Source organism: Crinia signifera, chromosome 19 (assembly GCF_055691185.1).
Source record: "Crinia signifera chromosome 19, ASM5569118v1, whole genome shotgun sequence".
Taxonomy (NCBI): Eukaryota; Metazoa; Chordata; class Amphibia; order Anura; family Myobatrachidae; genus Crinia; species Crinia signifera.
In genome coordinates this window covers 3,921,538-3,939,740 of record NC_139226.1, presented here as the reverse complement: position 1 = coordinate 3,939,740, position 18,203 = coordinate 3,921,538, and the positions used below count along the sequence as shown (strand labels likewise).

General features: G+C 47.9%; 1 protein-coding gene across 1 annotated transcript in view; it reads right to left on the bottom strand.

Moving 5' to 3' along the window:
• The window catches only part of CLCNKA (chloride voltage-gated channel Ka), a 37,867-nt gene extending 19,889 nt beyond the window's left edge, over positions 1 to 17,978 (bottom strand). Inside the window, exons 1-7 of the mRNA XM_083161827.1 lie at positions 17,850 to 17,978; positions 6,930 to 7,092; positions 3,323 to 3,451; positions 2,648 to 2,776; positions 2,064 to 2,203; positions 1,902 to 1,979; positions 60 to 138 (exon numbers count right to left, since the gene is read on the bottom strand). Coding sequence (XP_083017953.1) covers positions 60 to 138; positions 1,902 to 1,979; positions 2,064 to 2,203; positions 2,648 to 2,776; positions 3,323 to 3,451; positions 6,930 to 7,092; positions 17,850 to 17,855 — 724 coding nt within the window. The 5' untranslated portion in view covers positions 17,856 to 17,978. The remainder of the gene's footprint in view (positions 1 to 59; positions 139 to 1,901; positions 1,980 to 2,063; positions 2,204 to 2,647; positions 2,777 to 3,322; positions 3,452 to 6,929; positions 7,093 to 17,849) is intronic.
• Between the last annotated feature and the right edge of the window lie 225 nt (positions 17,979 to 18,203).

Sequence of the window (18,203 nt, the reverse complement as noted above, 5' to 3'; positions counted from 1 at the left end):
TCAGTTATAATGGTGCATATACAGGAGAGACACTGTCTGATAATGAGGCCATTTCCTACCGCTGATGGGAGCGCCAAACACGGTAGATATGCCGACTGCAGCCGCCGCCACCAGCATCTCATGCTCCTTACTCTTGTTCTGTGGAGAGAATGAGGCGGAATATAACAATTATATTGTTTCTGTGCAGGGTAAATACTGACTGCTTTATTCTTACATTGCAATTTAGATTTCAGTAAGAACACACCCCACCCAAATCTAACTCTCTCTGCACGTGTTACATCTGCCCCCATGCAGTGCAGCATTAACCATTTGTATGCTTTTTTTGCTTTGCTAACAACACTCAGTCAGCCCAATAGTCATGTATCCTACCGTTGTCAGGTTCTGGCGCTGATTACACGTTGTATTGGCAAAAGCTACCCCAGCTGCATGCAATATTTTATTTATTGGGGTTTTTTCTTCACGTTAGTACAGAGTTTTTCTTTCTTAGGTGACCTAGTTGTAAAGACCTCGCGCGCATCTTATACAGGGACAAGAGAAAAAAAAGGGGGGAGGTGATCAGTGCGCTACTATCTGCAGCTGGTACTAGGACTTGTCAGGTCCTCAAAACGTATAGGAAAAAAGGGGTGTGTGTACCAGCGCGGGCTGGTACACACACCCCTTATACAGGGACAAGGGATAGTCTGCATATAGGGGATGCAATGGGCAGACCACACTGCCACCTGCTGGCTATAACAGGGATAGTCACTACAAGTTGGTCAGTATATTATTATTATTACTATTATCCCACATCTATATGGCTCCACAAGGGATCTGCAGCACCTAACAAAGTACATACACAAATGTTTGAGAGTCAAAGTAAGAGAAGGAAAAGCACATGGGGGAAGAGGGCCCTGCTCGTGAGGGGCAGACAGACAGGGTTACCTACTTTTGTTCTGTCCTTTCTGGGAGAGGAAAGCCAACTAGAAGGAAAAGGGGGTGGGACCGGCGTCCATGCTGAGAAAGGGGTGGGGCCAACCTGATGAGACTTGTTTGGGGGCTTGTCCACTGCGATCTCATCATTGTGGCCCTACCCCCTGCTGTAAAATGCTTGTATTAAAGGCATTTCACAGCAGGGGGTGGGGCCACGATGATGCAATTCGGGACTTGCCCACCTTCTCGGGGGACCGATAGGCGGACCTAATTCTCAGGACCCTCCCGGCCATCCCAGGAAGGTAGGCAAGTATGGACAGGGGTGACACAGATGGACCAGAGGGATAGGGTGAGGGTTGGCCTGGTTTGGGGAGGAACTGTTGCAGTTTTGTAAAGAGGCGGAGAGTCTGATAGGGAGGGGTAGAGAACTCATAGATGGAATGGCTGGAAGACTATCAGATATTAGGTGCCACTCGCAGCCCCCGAGAGCCGAAAAGCTGTGTTATAATGGAGTCAATCATCTGTCTTAAACAGCGACATCTCTATATATATAAAAGGCTAACTGCTCCTCACCTCTATGAGTGAGACCACTAGAGGCCACTCGACGAACCAAATTACTCCTTTGTGTACTATATTATGTCATAACAGAAAATGAAAGCAATTTTTGCAGGGACACTGATCTGTTTCATACTTGCTGGATATGGAGAGAGGGAGCTGTGAGATTGGAGGTAGGAGCAGATAGGTACGGGGGGGGGTGGGGTGGAGAGTTTGTGGGCTAAAAACTGTCACAGCTCAAAGTGAATGTACATTGCAGAAGCCGTCAGTGCGACAGGCTTTGAACCCGCCATATAATACTAGATATGACACAGACGTGACTGGGGGCTGCAGTGTCTCCTGGCAGGTTTGTGGCATTCTGCAGGTAGTGATTCCTAGTGTTGTTATTTGTGCCATGGGTCATTTATTACATTTCAGAGGGGAAGCTGCGATCAGACCTCATAGTCTCCGATGACGGAGGACCTCATCCGTCCCAGGTAGGCTGCGATCATGCTGGACAGGTGCACAAAGGGGCCCTGGAGGAGACAAAACGGGGCCTTGTTATTGATCATGATGTCACAACCACCCCATCATCCCTACACAATGAGCGCAGCACTCACCACTTTGCCCAGGAACATGACACTGCCTGCGGACAGGGTGCAGGTCAGTCCCACGACCTTCGCCCCAAAGTTCTTGATGGTTAAATATTCCGACAGAATGACCCCGGTTAGGATGGTCTTCAGTTCCGGGATGCCAGACCCTGCGGGTAAATCAATATAGTCCTTAAATGTAAATGTTTCTTTCCAATGCCCCATTGTGGGCTCAGCTGGCCGGGCAGAGGCCTCATCAGTGGGGGTGTTTTATAAAGGCTGTAGGCTTCTGCCTATATGGACTATGGTCAGGGCATCCTCTGCTTCCCTGAGACTATCACCAGGACCTGAAGCCGTGGCCACACATCTGCTCCGAGGACAGCACCAGGGACTCTGATATCATGCATCAGAACACTGACAGTTCCCGAAGGATGACATCATCCTACCATTCACTAGGGACCCCATAACAACGTTGGACACCACACAACATACCGTCTACTGTTACCAGGAAGGAGCCACACTGTCTCTGAGGGGTCCACGTCTCCTGCCAGGTGGGCCTGGTCTGTAGTTGTACCCCCCTCCTGCATCTGAAACATGTAATATACCCCCCTTACCTCCCGAGTGAGGAGTGATGCTCTGGGAAAAACCAGTGGAGAAGGCGACCAGGGCCGTAGGGTACACAATCCATGAGAGGTACTGGAGCAGTAAGTTCTCCCGTAGTTCCTGGTGGAGCCACCGGTGAGCTGTGAGGGGAGAATTCAGGTTAGGTAGGCCAGGTACACGTATAGTAAAAAGGGGCCGGGGATCTGTATTGGGGGCTCGTCCAGAAGCCAAGAACCTCGTTGTTCCGCCTCGTGGTAATGGCGGAGTCTAGGCTGGTGGTCCTCTGAGAACCTGAGAACATTTGCAGCAATAGATTAGTCCATATGAAACAATTATAGCCTACAGGTGTGAGGGCCATTTGGGATTCCTACGGGAGCGAGGTTAGAGTGTCGGCAGTGTTGGGCGATATTGGGCAGTAGTCATACACACTATGGACCCCTGATGTGAGGGGCCATGATGGTTCTGCTCCTGCAAGATGATGGTGCTTAATGCTATGTTGTCTCCTGAAGCCTAGTAGTGACTATCCATATGGGCCATTGGCACCAGGTATAGCGCCACCCAGGGGCTTCATTATCTGCACCATCCCCCCTCCCAGTGGTGACCCTGATCCCTAGTGAGTGACATCTAGGACAGTTGCCCTCCTATCCCCTTCTGCCCTCCTTTGAGAAACAATAGAAAACTTTTACTATTTAACATTTTGGAGACAGTGAAGTCCATTGTGAAGCTGATCAGGGCCATGATGACTCCCAGCACAAAGAGAAAATACCAGTCTTCTCCGACCCGGAACAGGATCCCTTTCACTGCTTGCAGACAAACTGTGGAGGCAAAGAGAGGAACTGGTCAGCACGTGGCCGTCCAACAGGAAATCCATAATGTATCCCCGAATCACCCCTTTGTAGACAGTGCTCTAGCAGTACAGAGAGCACCAGGCCTTCACAAGTCACATGTCATCGCAGAGCAATAAAGAGGGCACCAGGACATCACAGTCATATGTCATCACAGAGCAGTACAGAGAGCACCAGGCCTTCACAAGTCACATGTCATCACAGAGCAATACAGAGGGCACCACGCCATCACAGTCATATGTCATCGCAGTGCAATACAGAGAGCACCATGCCATCACACTCATATGTCATCACAGAGCAGTACAGAGGGCACCAGGTCATCACAGTCATATGTCATCGCAGAGCAGTACAGAGGGCACCAGGTCATCACAAGTCATATGTCATCGCAGAGCAATAAAGAGGGCACCAGGCCATCACACTCATATGTCATCACAGAGCAGTACAGAGGGCACCAGGCCATCACAGTCATATGTCATCGCAGAGCAGTACAGAGGGCACCAGGCCATCACAGTCATATGTCATCGCAGAGCAATACAGAGGGCACCAGGTCATCACAGTCATATGTCATCACAGAGCAGTACAGAGAGCACCAGGCCATCACAGTCATATGTCATCGCAGAGCAGTACAGAGAGCACCAGGCCATCACAGTCATATGTCATCACAGAGCAGTACAGAGGGCACCAGGTCATCACAAGTCATATGTCATCACAGAGCAGTACAGAGAGCACCAGGCCATCACAAGTCATATGTCATCGCAGTGCAATTCTGAGAGCACCAGGCCATCACAGTCATATGTCATCGCAGTGCAATACTGAGAGCACCAGGCCATCACACTCATATGTCATCACAGAGCAGTACAGAGGGCACCAGGACATCACAGTCATATGTCATCACAGAGCAGTACAGAGAGCACCAGGTCATCACAGTCATATGTCATCGCAGTGCAATACAGAGAGCACCAGGTCATCACCAGTCATATGTCATCGCAGTGCAATACAGAGGGCACCAGGCCATCACAGTCATATGTCATCGCAGAGTAATACAGAGGGCACCAGGTCATCACAGTCATATGTCATCGCAGAGCAGTACAGAGAGCACCAGGTCATCACAGTCATATGTCATCACAGAGCAGTACAGAGGGCACCAGGCCATCACAGTCATATGTCATCGCAGTGCAATACAGAGGGCACCAGGCCATCACAGTCATATGTCATCGCAGAGCAGTACTGAGAGCACCAGGTCATCACAAGTCATATGTCATCACAGTGCAATACAGAGGGCACCAGGCCATCACAGTCATATGTCATCGCAGAGTAATACAGAGAGCACCAGGCCATCACAAGTCATATGTCATCGCAGAGCAATACAGAGAGCACCAGGCCATCACAGTCATATGTCATCGTAGTGCAATACAGAGGGCACCAGGCCTTCACAAGTCACATGTCATTGCAGAGCAGTACAGAGAGCACCAGGTCATCACAAGTCATATGTCATTGCAGTGCAATACAGAGGGCACCAGGCCATCACAGTCATATGTCATTGCAGAGTAATACAGAGGGCACCAGGTCATCACAAGTCATATGTCATTGCAGAGTAATACAGAGGGCACCAGGTCATCACAGTCATATGGCATCGCAGTGCAATACAGAGAGCACCAAGCCATCACAGTTATATGTCATCGCAGAGCAGTACAGAGAGCACCAGGACATCACAAGTCATATGTCATCACAGAGCAATACAGAGAGCACCAGGCCATCACAAGTCATATGTCATCGCAGAGCAATACAGAGAGCACCAGGCCATCACAAGTCATATGTCATCGCAGAGCAGTTCAGAGGGCACCAGGCCATCACAGTCATATGTCATCGCAGTGCAATACAGAGAGCACCAGGCCATCACAGTCATATGTCATCACAGAGCAGTACAGAGAGCACCAGGCCATCACAAGTCATATGTCATCACAGAGCAGTACAGAGAGCACCCCCGTCATCACAGTCATATGTCATCGAAGAGTAATACAGAGGGCACCAGGTCATCACAGTCATATGTCATTGCAGAGCAGTACAGAGAGCACCAGGTCATCACAAGTCATATGTCATCGCAGTGCAATACAGAGGGCACCAGGTCATCACAAGTCATATGTCATCGCAGAGCAGTACAGAGGGCACCAGGTCATCACAAGTCATATGTCATTGCAGAGCAGTACAGAGGGCACCAGGTCATCACAGTCATATGTCATCGCAGAGCAGTACAGAGAGCACCAGGCCATCACAAGCCATATGTCATCGCAGAGCAATACAGAGAGCACCAGGCCATCACAAGTCATATGTCATCGCAGAGCAATACAGAGGGCACCAGGTCATCACAAGTCATATGTCATCGCAGAGCAGTACAGAGGGCACCAGGTCATCACAGTCATATGTCATCGCAGTGCAATACAGAGAGCACCAGGCCATCACAGTCATATGTCATCACAGAGCAGTACAGAGAGCACCAGGCCATCACAAGTCATATGTCATCACAGAGCAGTACAGAGAGCACCCCCGTCATCACAGTCATATGTCATCGAAGAGTAATACAGAGGGCACCAGGTCATCACAGTCATATGTCATTGCAGAGCAGTACAGAGAGCACCAGGCCATCACAAGTCATATGTCATCGCAGAGCAATACAGAGAGCACCAGGCCATCACAAGTCATATGTCATCGCAGAGCAATACAGAGGGCACCAGGCCATCACAGTCATATGTCATCGCAGAGCAGTACAGAGAGCACCAGGCCATCACAAGCCATATGTCATCGCAGAGCAATACAGAGAGCACCAGGCCATCACAAGTCATATGTCATCGCAGAGCAATACAGAGGGCACCAGGTCATCACAAGTCATATGTCATCGCAGAGCAGTACAGAGGGCACCAGGTCATCACAAGTCATATGTCATCGCAGAGCAGTACAGAGGGCACCAGGCCATCACAGTCATGTGTCATCGCAGAGCAGTACAGAGAGCACCAGGCCATCACAAGTCATATGTCATCGCAGAGCAATACAGAGAGCACCAGGCCATCACAAGTCATATGTCATCGCAGAGCAGTAGAGAGGGCACCAGGCCATCACAGTCATATTTCATCGCAGAGCAGTACAGAGAGCACCAGGCCATCACAAGTCATATGTCATCGCAGTGCAATACAGAGAGCACCAGGCCATCACAGTCATATGTCATCGCAGAGCAGTACAGAGAGCACCAGGCCATCACAAGTCATATGTCATCGCAGAGCAATACAGAGAGCACCAGGCCATCACAAGCCATATGTCATCACAGAGCAGTACAGAGAGCACCAGGCCATCACAGTCATATGTCATCACAGAGCAGTACAGAGAGCACCCGGTCATCATAATTCAGTATATGGCATCAGAGGTCAGTATAAAGTGCCCTTCAGAGCATACCCACCTTTCACCAACTGACGCGTTTTAGGCCAAGGTCTGAAAACATCTTTCCGCACCAGTGTTCTGTCCTCACCATCTCCTTGTTCAATCCCAGGTTCATCCATAGTGCTGGCTCCAGTGAGTAGGATCCCAGGGGCCCCAGTGTGTGAGATGGATGGTACAGAGACCTGACATGAGCCAAGACAGAACGTCATCAGTACAGTCTCTGAGCGCCGGCTGGAATATTGCTGCTTTACCCAGAGTGTATATGTATATACTAGGTGATTCATCGCGCCCTACGGGCGCTCTTCACACCGTCGTAGGGGGCTGCGCCCCCTTAATTTGTGAACATTTGTAAATGAGAAAGATGGTTAGAATTGTATGAAAGATGGCCTGTATTGCAACTTGAGTTATAGGTGAAATGTGTTAAATAGAGAGCATATGATGTGGAAGGGGGTGTGTATTGTTTTGTTTAATTAAAAAGCGGTTACAGAGTAAGATGTACATTGATAGTGTGGATGGTACAGTGACATTTGTGGGTGTGTGTGGGGGGGCTGTGTGTGCATGTTGTTTAGGTGTGTGTGTGTGCAATAGTATAGTAGAGTGTTTCTGAGTCAGCGGCTCCCCACTGGCGGAGGTCACGACACAGGAAAACAGGAGGCTGGGTAGTGATAGGGGTGTGTGGGCATAAGGGGGACTAAAGAGGAGGGTGGGAGATACTGTGCAGCTTCTGCCAGTGGGTGAGGGTCCAGCGTGGCAGTACAGGAGTACAGGATGGTGGCCCTTAGTCAGTGTCTCCTCCTACTGGGTGGGAGTTAGGGTACATGAGAGCAGGAGGCTGGGCTATGAGGCATGATAGGGGCATGTGGGCAAAACAGCGTCAGTGACTCCCCAGTGGTGGAAGTTACGGTTCAGGAGAGCAGGAAGCTGGGTAGTGATAGGGGTGTGTGAGTATACGGGGGACTAAAGAGGGGCTTAGGGGTGCCGTGAATTGCGGGAGGGGCGCGGGGGGTGCTGTGAATCAAGGGAGGGAGGGGGCGCAGGTGTCGGCAAATCGCGGGAGAGGGCGGGGTTCCGCAAAGCGTGGGAGGGGGCGTGAATTGCGCGAGGGAGGGTTGCGAATCACGGGAGGGGGGGTGCGCGGGGGGTCCGTGAATTGCGGGAGGGGGGGGCACGGGGCGCGATGAATCACCTAGTTGGTTATATATTCTTGTAGAAGTATGGTAGGATGTTGCTATCATTCAGAATGCATTTACATAAACAGTAATAGTAGCAGAAAAAGGTCTGACTTAAAACACCTACAGTAAAACAGAACAGGTGTTATATATTATACAAAGAATTGGTTGATGATGTGTAGGTTGACGTGCACAAAGTTCTTAGTTGTCACTGGAAAAAAATTGCTGCAAGAAAAAATCAACACAGAAAGTTCAACACATGTAAATGTTGACATAAGTGTGGCACTTCATCGGTGTCCATGTCGACACATGAGAATGAATATGAAAACTAAAGAAAAATAAATCTTCAAAAACCTTTTTCATTGTCGACCATAGCCGTGCCAGTGTTTTGCATGTGCCATTTAATCCTGGGGTTGCCGTGAATCGCGCGCGGGGGTGGGGGGGGAGGAGGTGAGGGGTGTCCGTGAATCACGGGAGGAGGGGTCGTGGGTGGATGCCGTGAATTGCGGGAGGGGGGGTCGCGGGGGGGGTGTCTGGGTGCCGCAAATCGTGGGATGGGGGGGCCGTGGGGGGTTGCAGTGAATCGCGGGAGGGTGGGTCGCGGGGGCGGGGGGTTGCCGCAATAAATGGAGGGGGGGTCAGGGGTGGGGAATCGTGGTAGGGGGGGTCGTGGGGGGCACCGTGAACCGCGGGAGGGGGGGCCCGGGGGGTTGGCGCGAATAGTGGGAGGGGGGGTCACGGGGTGCCGCGAATCGCAGGAGGGGGGGTCGTGTCACGGGGTGGGCCTGCGAATCGCGGGAGTCACCGGGGGTGCCGCGAATTGCGGGGGGTGTGCTGCAAATCGCGGGAGGGGGGTCGTGGGGGGGTGCCGCGAATCACCACAAGAAAAAATCAACACAGAAAGGTCAACACATGTAAATGTTGACATAAGTGTGGCACTTCATTGGTGTCCATGTCGACACATGAGAATGAATATTAAAACATTGAAAAAGTGAAAAATAAATCTTGTCAACCTTTTTCATTGTCGACCATAGCCATGTCAGTGTTTTGCATGTGCCATTTAATCGTGGGGATGCCGTGAATGGGGGGGGGGAGGGAGGGAGGGAGGTGCATACCCAACATGACCCTCTCCAGGAGGGACACATTGCTCTGTTTCTGGACTTTCTTCTTAATTTATGGATTACCATCACCTGTGCTTAAACACCTTTCTTATCAATTACCCTGTTTAAAATGACAGGTGATGACAATCATAAATTAAGATGGAAGTCCACAAACAGAGCATTCTGTCCCTCCTGGAGAGGGTCATGTTGGGAGGTATGGAGGTGTGGGGCGCTCACCTGGTGTGTCTGGTGAGTAGCTGTGTCTTTGCTGTGTAACATGGAGAGGCAGAGGGTGTTTGGCACTGTCTGTGGGCTCACTGGGCTGGTTCTCTGTCATGTGAGTCAGTCATGTGAGTCAGAGGCTCCACCCAGCGTTATATCTCCAGACACACTTTGCGTGACAGATGTAGCCAAATATATAAGAGATGTATGCAAGTATGTACAGTATATGTACGTATGTACAGTATATGTATGTATGTATGTATGTACAGTGTATGTATATATATTTACAGTATATGTATGTACAGTATATGTGTGTGTGTGTGTATATGTATATATATATATATGTATACAGTATATGTATGTATATGTATGTATGTGTTTATGTATAAGTACTTATATATGAATGCATGTATGTATATGTGTTTATGTGTATATATGTATTTGTGTATGTATATATGTATGTTTATGTATGTATATGTATGTATACCACAAGAGAATGTTGCTCATTTAGCCCCACCCCCAACACGCAGAGCCACAAATAAAGCGTATAATCTCCTCATCCTGCCCACTTCATAAGGAAGGTGCGGGAGATCCGGCCATGATTCCGTGGGAGCAGGGGGACTACCTGAACATCCGGAGCCTCCCACAACGTGCGCAAGAGTTGGGGGATATAACATATATGCGCATATTATTTTGTATATAGTATTATTTGATAAATGGGCCCCTAAGTGCTTTATGCGGTGATTGACAGCAGCCGTTCTCCAATCACAGACCGACTCGATGGGGAAGGATGGGAGATGAAGATCACTAGGCTGCTGAGCCAGGTAATGCAGTACTTCAGCCAGCAGATGGCGACAGCCAGCAGCTCATCTCTGTCCCTCAGACAGTTATAGGATATTATTATTATTATCATTGTTTATTTATATGGTGCCACAAGGGTTCCACAGCGCCTAACAATACATAAATGAGCAAAAAACACATAACGAATTACAGTACAAGATAATTTAGGACAAGTACATGGTAAATAAGGATATGTGAGCTAGTATATAATATATGGTGTGGGAATATAGTACATCATATACATAACTATGGGTACAGTATAATGTATGGGTATAACATGTAACATGAGGTACGCTAATAGTATGTAATATAAGGTAACACAGCAGCATACATAGAAACATAGAATTTGACGGCGGATCAGAACCACTTGGCCCATCTATTCAGCCCCTTTGGACTGCCGGTAAGAGGTACACCTTGCACCCCGAGGGCGCGCACCTAAAATTATGGGGACGTGGCCTAGCGGTAAGAGTGTGTGGCCTATTCCCATGAGGTCACGCCCCCATTTGGCTGCTGTGGGGGCGTGGCTAGCAGCTGTGTCCCCAGCTCCTCAGGCTCATGCGCACAGTGTCTATTCATGGGTGAAAGGGGGATTCCCAAATAGCAACCCCCCCCCCACCCCCCCCCCCCCCCGGTCCCAGGACATGGAAACGTCCCAAAAAGATGGGACGTTTCCGTGACAAGTGGGACAGTTGTGAGGTATGGAACAGTGTTATTAGTATCTATTAGCCCCCATCAGCTTGTTGCGCAGGAAGTGTTTGTTATACAGGAAGTGTTTGTTATACAGGAAATGTTTGTTATACAGGAAGTGCCTCTGCAGCCATTGTTCAGAATGACTGCAGCTAGTAAAGACACACTTCTGCAGCTCCCCAGAGTCCTGTGCTGAATCGCACACAGACCATTGTGCAGCCACCCTGAGCGATATAAGGCTGCATTGCAGTGAGGTCATCAGATCTGAGGGTGTGGTACAGGGGTCTGACAGTCATTAGCCCGACGTCGGGATCCCGACCTGCCGGACCGAGACAGCATGGTGAGTGCAACTAAGCCCCTTGCAGGCTCGCTGCGCTCGCCACGCTAGCTACGTGAGCCACCTATTCTATTCTCCCTCTATGGGGGTCGTGGACCCCCACGAGGGAACATAGCCGACGGCCATCGGGAACCCGGCTGTCGGTGTTTTGACAGTCGGGATCCCGACATCGGGTAAATGCCTGTCGGGACCCCGTCCGGCACCCCAGATCTGACACAGTAATATATACACAGGAGCCAGATCTGTGGCTGCTCTGGGTGACCCTGCACCATGGTATATGTTGCAGCCACTAGCCATGTCTCAGCCATATGGGGGATGGCAGGGCAGGCGACAGGGGGGGTCAAGGGGGACAAGTGTGACGGGCCCCAGCGATCTAAAGGGCCCCAGAGCTTCCATGCCCCATCACGGCCACCGTCTGTTCTAGCTGGCCTGTCAGTGACCCTCGCGGCCCGGCCGTCTACTATGTACCATCTGTGTGTGGCTGAGACTGACTCACTGTGTGCCACTGCTGTCTACTGTGTGCGTGCACTGCCGTTCGACGCTCTGAGCCATCTACTCTGTGTGTGAACACGGCCTGTGGCTGCAGCCGCACAGCCGTACCCGCCGCTGGCACTTTGGCCTCAGTCTCTGGCTCCTGTACTTTATAGCGCAGGTCGTCTGTTCCGTGCCTGCTCGTGATGCTCGGCATTCTTTTGTGACAGTGACAGGCCAGCAGAAGGCAGCAGCCAGGAGCCAGGCCAGCAGGACTGAGAATGAGAGAAGTCCGCACTTGGAAGCAGGATCTGGAGCAGTGAAAGGTTAAATGAGGCTCGTGCAGAAGAGGGTTGTGTGGATTTGGGATTAGGTGGGGGCCCCAGAAATTTCATTGTACAGGGCCCCAAGATTTCTATTGCCAGCCCTGGGGGATGGGGTGAGGGGGTAACACTATGACTGTATATAAGCAGGGTCGGCTGCAGTAGGAGGATGCAGTGACCTTCCACAAGGTCGCAGGGACAGTCCGGACTCTGTGTCACTGTCTGTGTATCTGGGATCTGCCTCTGCTTTTATCGCAGCTCTACAATTAATCTCACAAACACATTCCACAGGCCGGGCTCACAGTGATGCACTATTAATACCCACTGATAGCCCAAAGTGCGTCCAGAGCAGCCGACACTGGAAAAGCAGCATAACGGGGAATGTACAGAAAGTGTCAGGATTTCCGGAGGGTGTTATACGTCCAATTTATTTATGGAAAACCCATCATGCATCCTCGTGTCTGAGATGTAATAATAACCATCTGGCTGTCATGTAGGGCCCACACACCACCCGGGCAATTCCCTGATCTGCCCACCGGTGACTGTATCCTTGTGAGTCTGACCCACCGGCCGTTGTCACCTGGCCACCTGGAGAGTGCTCTCTCTATAAGTCATAGGACCAGATGTATCAAGCTTCTCAAAACCACCAGCCAATCAGCTCCTACCTGTTATTTTTCAAACCCAGCTTGTAACATGACAGTTAGCAGCTGATTGGCTGGTGGTTTATCACTCTCCATTTTATCACTTTGTGAAGCTTGATACATCTGGCCCTTATTATGTTATTATACACACTAGGATAGGAGGCAGAAGAGCCAGTGTTATTGTGTTCTGTCCGGAGGGGGGGGGGGGGGGGGGGGGGATTGGGGAACAATATCCCCTGAATCCCCCCCCCCCCTTTAAACCGGGGTTGCCGACTTTTAGACTCTCCTTCAGCAGCAGTTCGTGGGGCGGGGCTTAAGCGTGGCGTTATTAAGTCCCGCCCCCAGGATGGTAAAACAGCCAAATTCACGGATCTCGGTGGAGGGAGCGGGGCTAAAATGACGCGGTTGTGACATTTTAGCCCCGCCCCCTCTTCTGAGACCCGTGGATTGCAGCATTTAAATGCCGAGGTCGGGGTAAGAAGGCCGCGATCAGGGGGCGCAGTGGGATTTTCAGGAGACTCTGAGAGGGTAGGCAACCCTGCCTTAAACTGGCTATGTGCTGACAGTGCTCTCTCTGTACGTCATATTATGTTATTATACACGCACCATGGCCCATATTCTGGTTCACTCGCAAACGCAAATTGCTTCTCAAATGGACAAAACCATGTGCACTGCAGGGGGGCAGATGTAACATGTGCAGAGAGAGTTAGATTTGGGTGAGTTATTTTGTTTCTGTGCAGGGAAAATACTGTCTGCATTATTTTACACTGCAATATAGATCTCACTTTGAAGTAAATCTAACTCTCTCTGCACATGTTACATCTGCCCCACCTGCAGTGCACATGGTTTTGTCTATTTGAGAGTGAATTTGCCTTTGCGAGTGAACCAGAATAACCCTCCCATATCTCTTTTCCGTTTTTAATAGGGCATCAATTACACCCCGGGAAATGGGGCCCTGATTTATAGGGGAGATGGTTGTGGGTCAGTGGCACCAGACACCTGGGCAGTGGGATCTATATTGGGGCTTTTATGGATTACCTACAGTATATATTCCAGTTATCTACTGTATGTACCAAGAAGGTGATTAGTCTATGTCATCATTAGTAACAGTCATGTACACGGGGTATTAGTCTATGTCATCATTAGTAACAGTCACGTACACGGGGTATTAGTCTATGTCATCATTAGTAACAGTCATGTACACGGGATATTAGTCTATGTCATCATTAGTAACAGTCATGTACACGGGATATTAGTCTATGTCATCATTAGTAACAGTCATGTACACGGGATATTAGTCTATGTCATCATTAGTAACAGTCATGTACACGGGATATTAGTCTATGTCATCATTAGTAACAGTCATGTACACGGGATATTAGTCTATGTCATCATTAGTAACAGTCATGTACACGGGGTATTAGTCTATGTCATCATTAGTAACAGTCATGTACACGGGATATCAGTCTATGTCATCATTGGTAACAGTCATGTACACGGGATATTAGTCTATGTCATCATTAGTAACAGTCATGTACACGGGATATTAGTCTATGTCATCATTAGTAACAGTCACGTACACGGGGTATTAGTCTATGTCATCATTAGTAACAGTCACGTACACGGGATATTAGTCTATGTCATCATTAGTAACAGTCACGTACACGGGGTATTAGTCTATGTCATCATTAGTAACAGTCACGTACACGGGGTATTAGTCTATGACATCATTAGTAACAGTCATGTACACGGGGTATTAGTCTATGTCATCATTAGTAAAAGTCACGTACACGGGATATTAGTCTATGTCATCATTAGTAACAGTCACGTACACAGGATATTAGTCTATGTCATCATTAGTAACAGTCACGTACACGGGATATTAGTCTATGTCATCATTAGTAACAGTCATGTACACGGGATATTAGTCTATGTCATCATTAGTAACAGTCATGTACACGGGATATTAGTCTATGTCATCATTAGTAACAGTCATGTACACGGGATATTAGTCTATGTCATCATTAGTAACAGTCATGTACACGGGATATTAGTCTATGTCATCATTAGTAACAGTCATGTACACGGGGTATTAGTCTATGTCATCATTAGTAACAGTCATGTACACGGGATATTAGTCTATGTCATCATTAGTAACAGTCATGTACACGGGATATTAGTCTATGTCATCATTAGTAACAGTCACGTACACGGGGTATTAGTCTATGTCATCATTAGTAACAGTCACGTACACGGGATATTAGTCTATGTCATCATTAGTAACAGTCACGTACACGGGGTATTAGTCTATGTCATCATTAGTAACAGTCACGTACACGGGGTATTAGTCTATGACATCATTAGTAACAGTCATGTACACGGGGTATTAGTCTATGTCATCATTAGTAAAAGTCACGTACACGGGATATTAGTCTATGTCATCATTAGTAACAGTCACGTACACAGGATATTAGTCTATGTCATCATTAGTAACAGTCACGTACACGGGATATTAGTCTATGTCATCATTAGTAACAGTCACGTACACGGGATATTAGTCTATGTCATCATTAGTAACAGTCATGTACACAGGTATTAGTCTATGTCATCATTAGTAACAGTCATGTACACGGGGTATTAGTCTATGTCATCATTAGTAACAGTCATGTACACGGTATATTAGTCTATGTCATCATTAGTAACAATCATGTACACGGGGTATTAGTCTATGTCATCATCAGTAACAGTCATGTACACAGGATATTAGTCTATGTCATCATTAGTAACATTCATGTACACTGGATATTAGTCTATGTCATCATTAGTAACATTCATGTACACTGGATATTAGTCTATGTCATCATTAGTAACAGTCACGTACACGGGATATTAGTCTATGTCATCATTAGTAACAGTCATGTACACAGGGTATTAGTCTATGTCATCATTAGAAACAGTCATGTACACGGGATATTAGTCTAGGTCATCATTAGTAACAGTCATGTACACGGGATATTAGTCTATGTCATCATTAGTAACAGTCATGTACACGGGATATCAGTCTATGTCATCATTAGTAACAGTCACGTACACGGGATATTAGTCTATGTCATCATTAGTAACAGTCATGTACACGGGATATTAGTCTATGTCATCATTAGTAACAGTCATGTACACGGGGTATTAGTCTATGTCATCATTAGTAACAGTCATGTACACGGGATATTAGTCTATGTCATTATTAGTAACAGTCATGTACATGGGGTATTAGTCTATTTCATCATTAGTAACAGTCATGTACATGGGGTATTAGTCTATGTCATCATTAGTAACAGTCATGTACACGGGGTATTAGTCTATTTCATCATTTGTAACAGTCATGTACACGGGGTATTAGTCTATGTCATCATTAGTAACAGTCATGTACACGGGATATTAGTCTAGGTCATCATTAGTAACAGTCATGTACACGGGATATTAGTCTATGTCATCATTAGTAACAGTCATGTACACGGGATATCAGTCTATGTCATCATTAGTAACAGTCATGTACACGGGATATTAGTCTATGTCATCATTAGTAACAGTCACGTACACGGGATATTAGTCTATGTCATCATTAGTAACAGTCATGTACACGGGGTATTAGTCTATGTCATCATTAGTAACATTCATGTACATGGGGTATTAGTCTATGTCATCATTAGTAACAGTCATGTACACGGGATATCAGTCTATGTCATCATTAGTAACAGTCATGTACAAGGGATATCAGTCTATGTCATCATTAGTAACATTCATGTACATGGGGTATTAGTCTATGTCATCATTAGTAACAGTCATGTACACGGGATATCAGTCTATGTCATCATTAGTAACAGTCATGTACAAGGGATATCAGTCTATGTCATCATTAGTAACAGTCATGTACACGGGGTATTAGTCTATGTCATCATTAGTAACAGTCATGTACACGGGATATTAGTCTATGTCATCATTAGTAACAGTCATGTACACGGGATATTAGTCTATGTCATCATTAGTAACAGTCATGTATACGGGGTATTAGTCTATGTCATCATTAGTAACAGTCATGTACACGGGGTATTAGTCTATGTCATCATTAGTAACAGTCATGTACACGGGGTATTAGTCTATGTCATCATTAGTAACAGTCATGTACACGGGATATCAGTCTATGTCATCATTAGTAACAGTCATGTACACGGGATATTAGTCTATGTCATCATTAGTAACAGTCATGTACACGGGATATTAGTCTATGTCATCATTAGTAACAGTCACGTACACGGGATATTAGTCTATGTCATCATTAGTAACATTCATGTACACGGGATATTAGTCTATGTCATCATTAGTAACAGTCATGTACACGGGATATCAGTCTATGTCATCATTAGTAACAGTCATGTACAAGGGATATCAGTCTATGTCTTCATTAGTAACAGTCATGTACACGGGGTATTAGTCTATGTCATCATTAGTAACAGTCATGTACACAGAGTAATAATGTATATCCAGTAATATTCACAGAGGCACCAGCTCTATACATGGTGTCGGCATATTGGTACCGACTCTATACTTGGTGTTGACACAGATGCACCAGATCTATACTCCTAATTCCAACACCTATCTGTCAGCACCCCCCTGATTCTGCCCAATCATGTGCAAGCTCCTGGTTATACAGGTGCCAGCTAGTTATGAGAGTTTGGGACGTACCTAGTGCACAGGTGAAGACTCCTCGATGCAAACTGCTGCCCCCTCAGGTGTTATCCCAGCCAGATCATCACACCTGGCCCACAGTCTCTCTCCTCCTATGGGTAGCAACACCTCCACTGCCCCACAGACTCTCCTCTCCTCCTATGGGTAGCAACACCTCCACTGCCCCACAGTCTCTCTCCTCCTCCTATGGGTAGCAACACCTCCGCTGCCTGAGCCCAGTGTCCTCACTCTTCCCCAAACACTCTCCCCCACCCCAGCGTCCTCCTGCTTCCCCAAACACTCTCCCCCAACCCAGCGTCCTCCTGCTTCCCCAAACACTCTCCCCCAACCCAGCGTCCTCCTGCTTCCCCAAACACTCTCCCCCACCCCAGCGTCCTCCTGCTTCCCCAAACACTCTCATACTCACATCCATGGTTTACAGGTGCTATTAACATGTCCTTGAGCAGTCAGGCAGAACCGGCCCCTGGGCGTCCTGTGTTTAGAATAAGAATGAGCAGCAGGTGAATTCCTGTCCAGTCACCTTCATGGCTGCACAATCCCTGCCCTGTATTCTGCGCTCCCAGCATTGTCTGCAGATCCCTGATCCTGTGCCAGAGCTCTCCCAGCCAGGTACAGGTGAGAGATGCTGGCAGGTAATGATCCTCCTGTGCCAGAGCTTTCCCAGCCAGGTACAGGCGAGAGATGCCGGCAGGTAATGCTCCTCCTGTGCCAGAGCTTTCCCAGCCAGGTACAGGTGAGAGATGCTGACAGGTAATGCTCC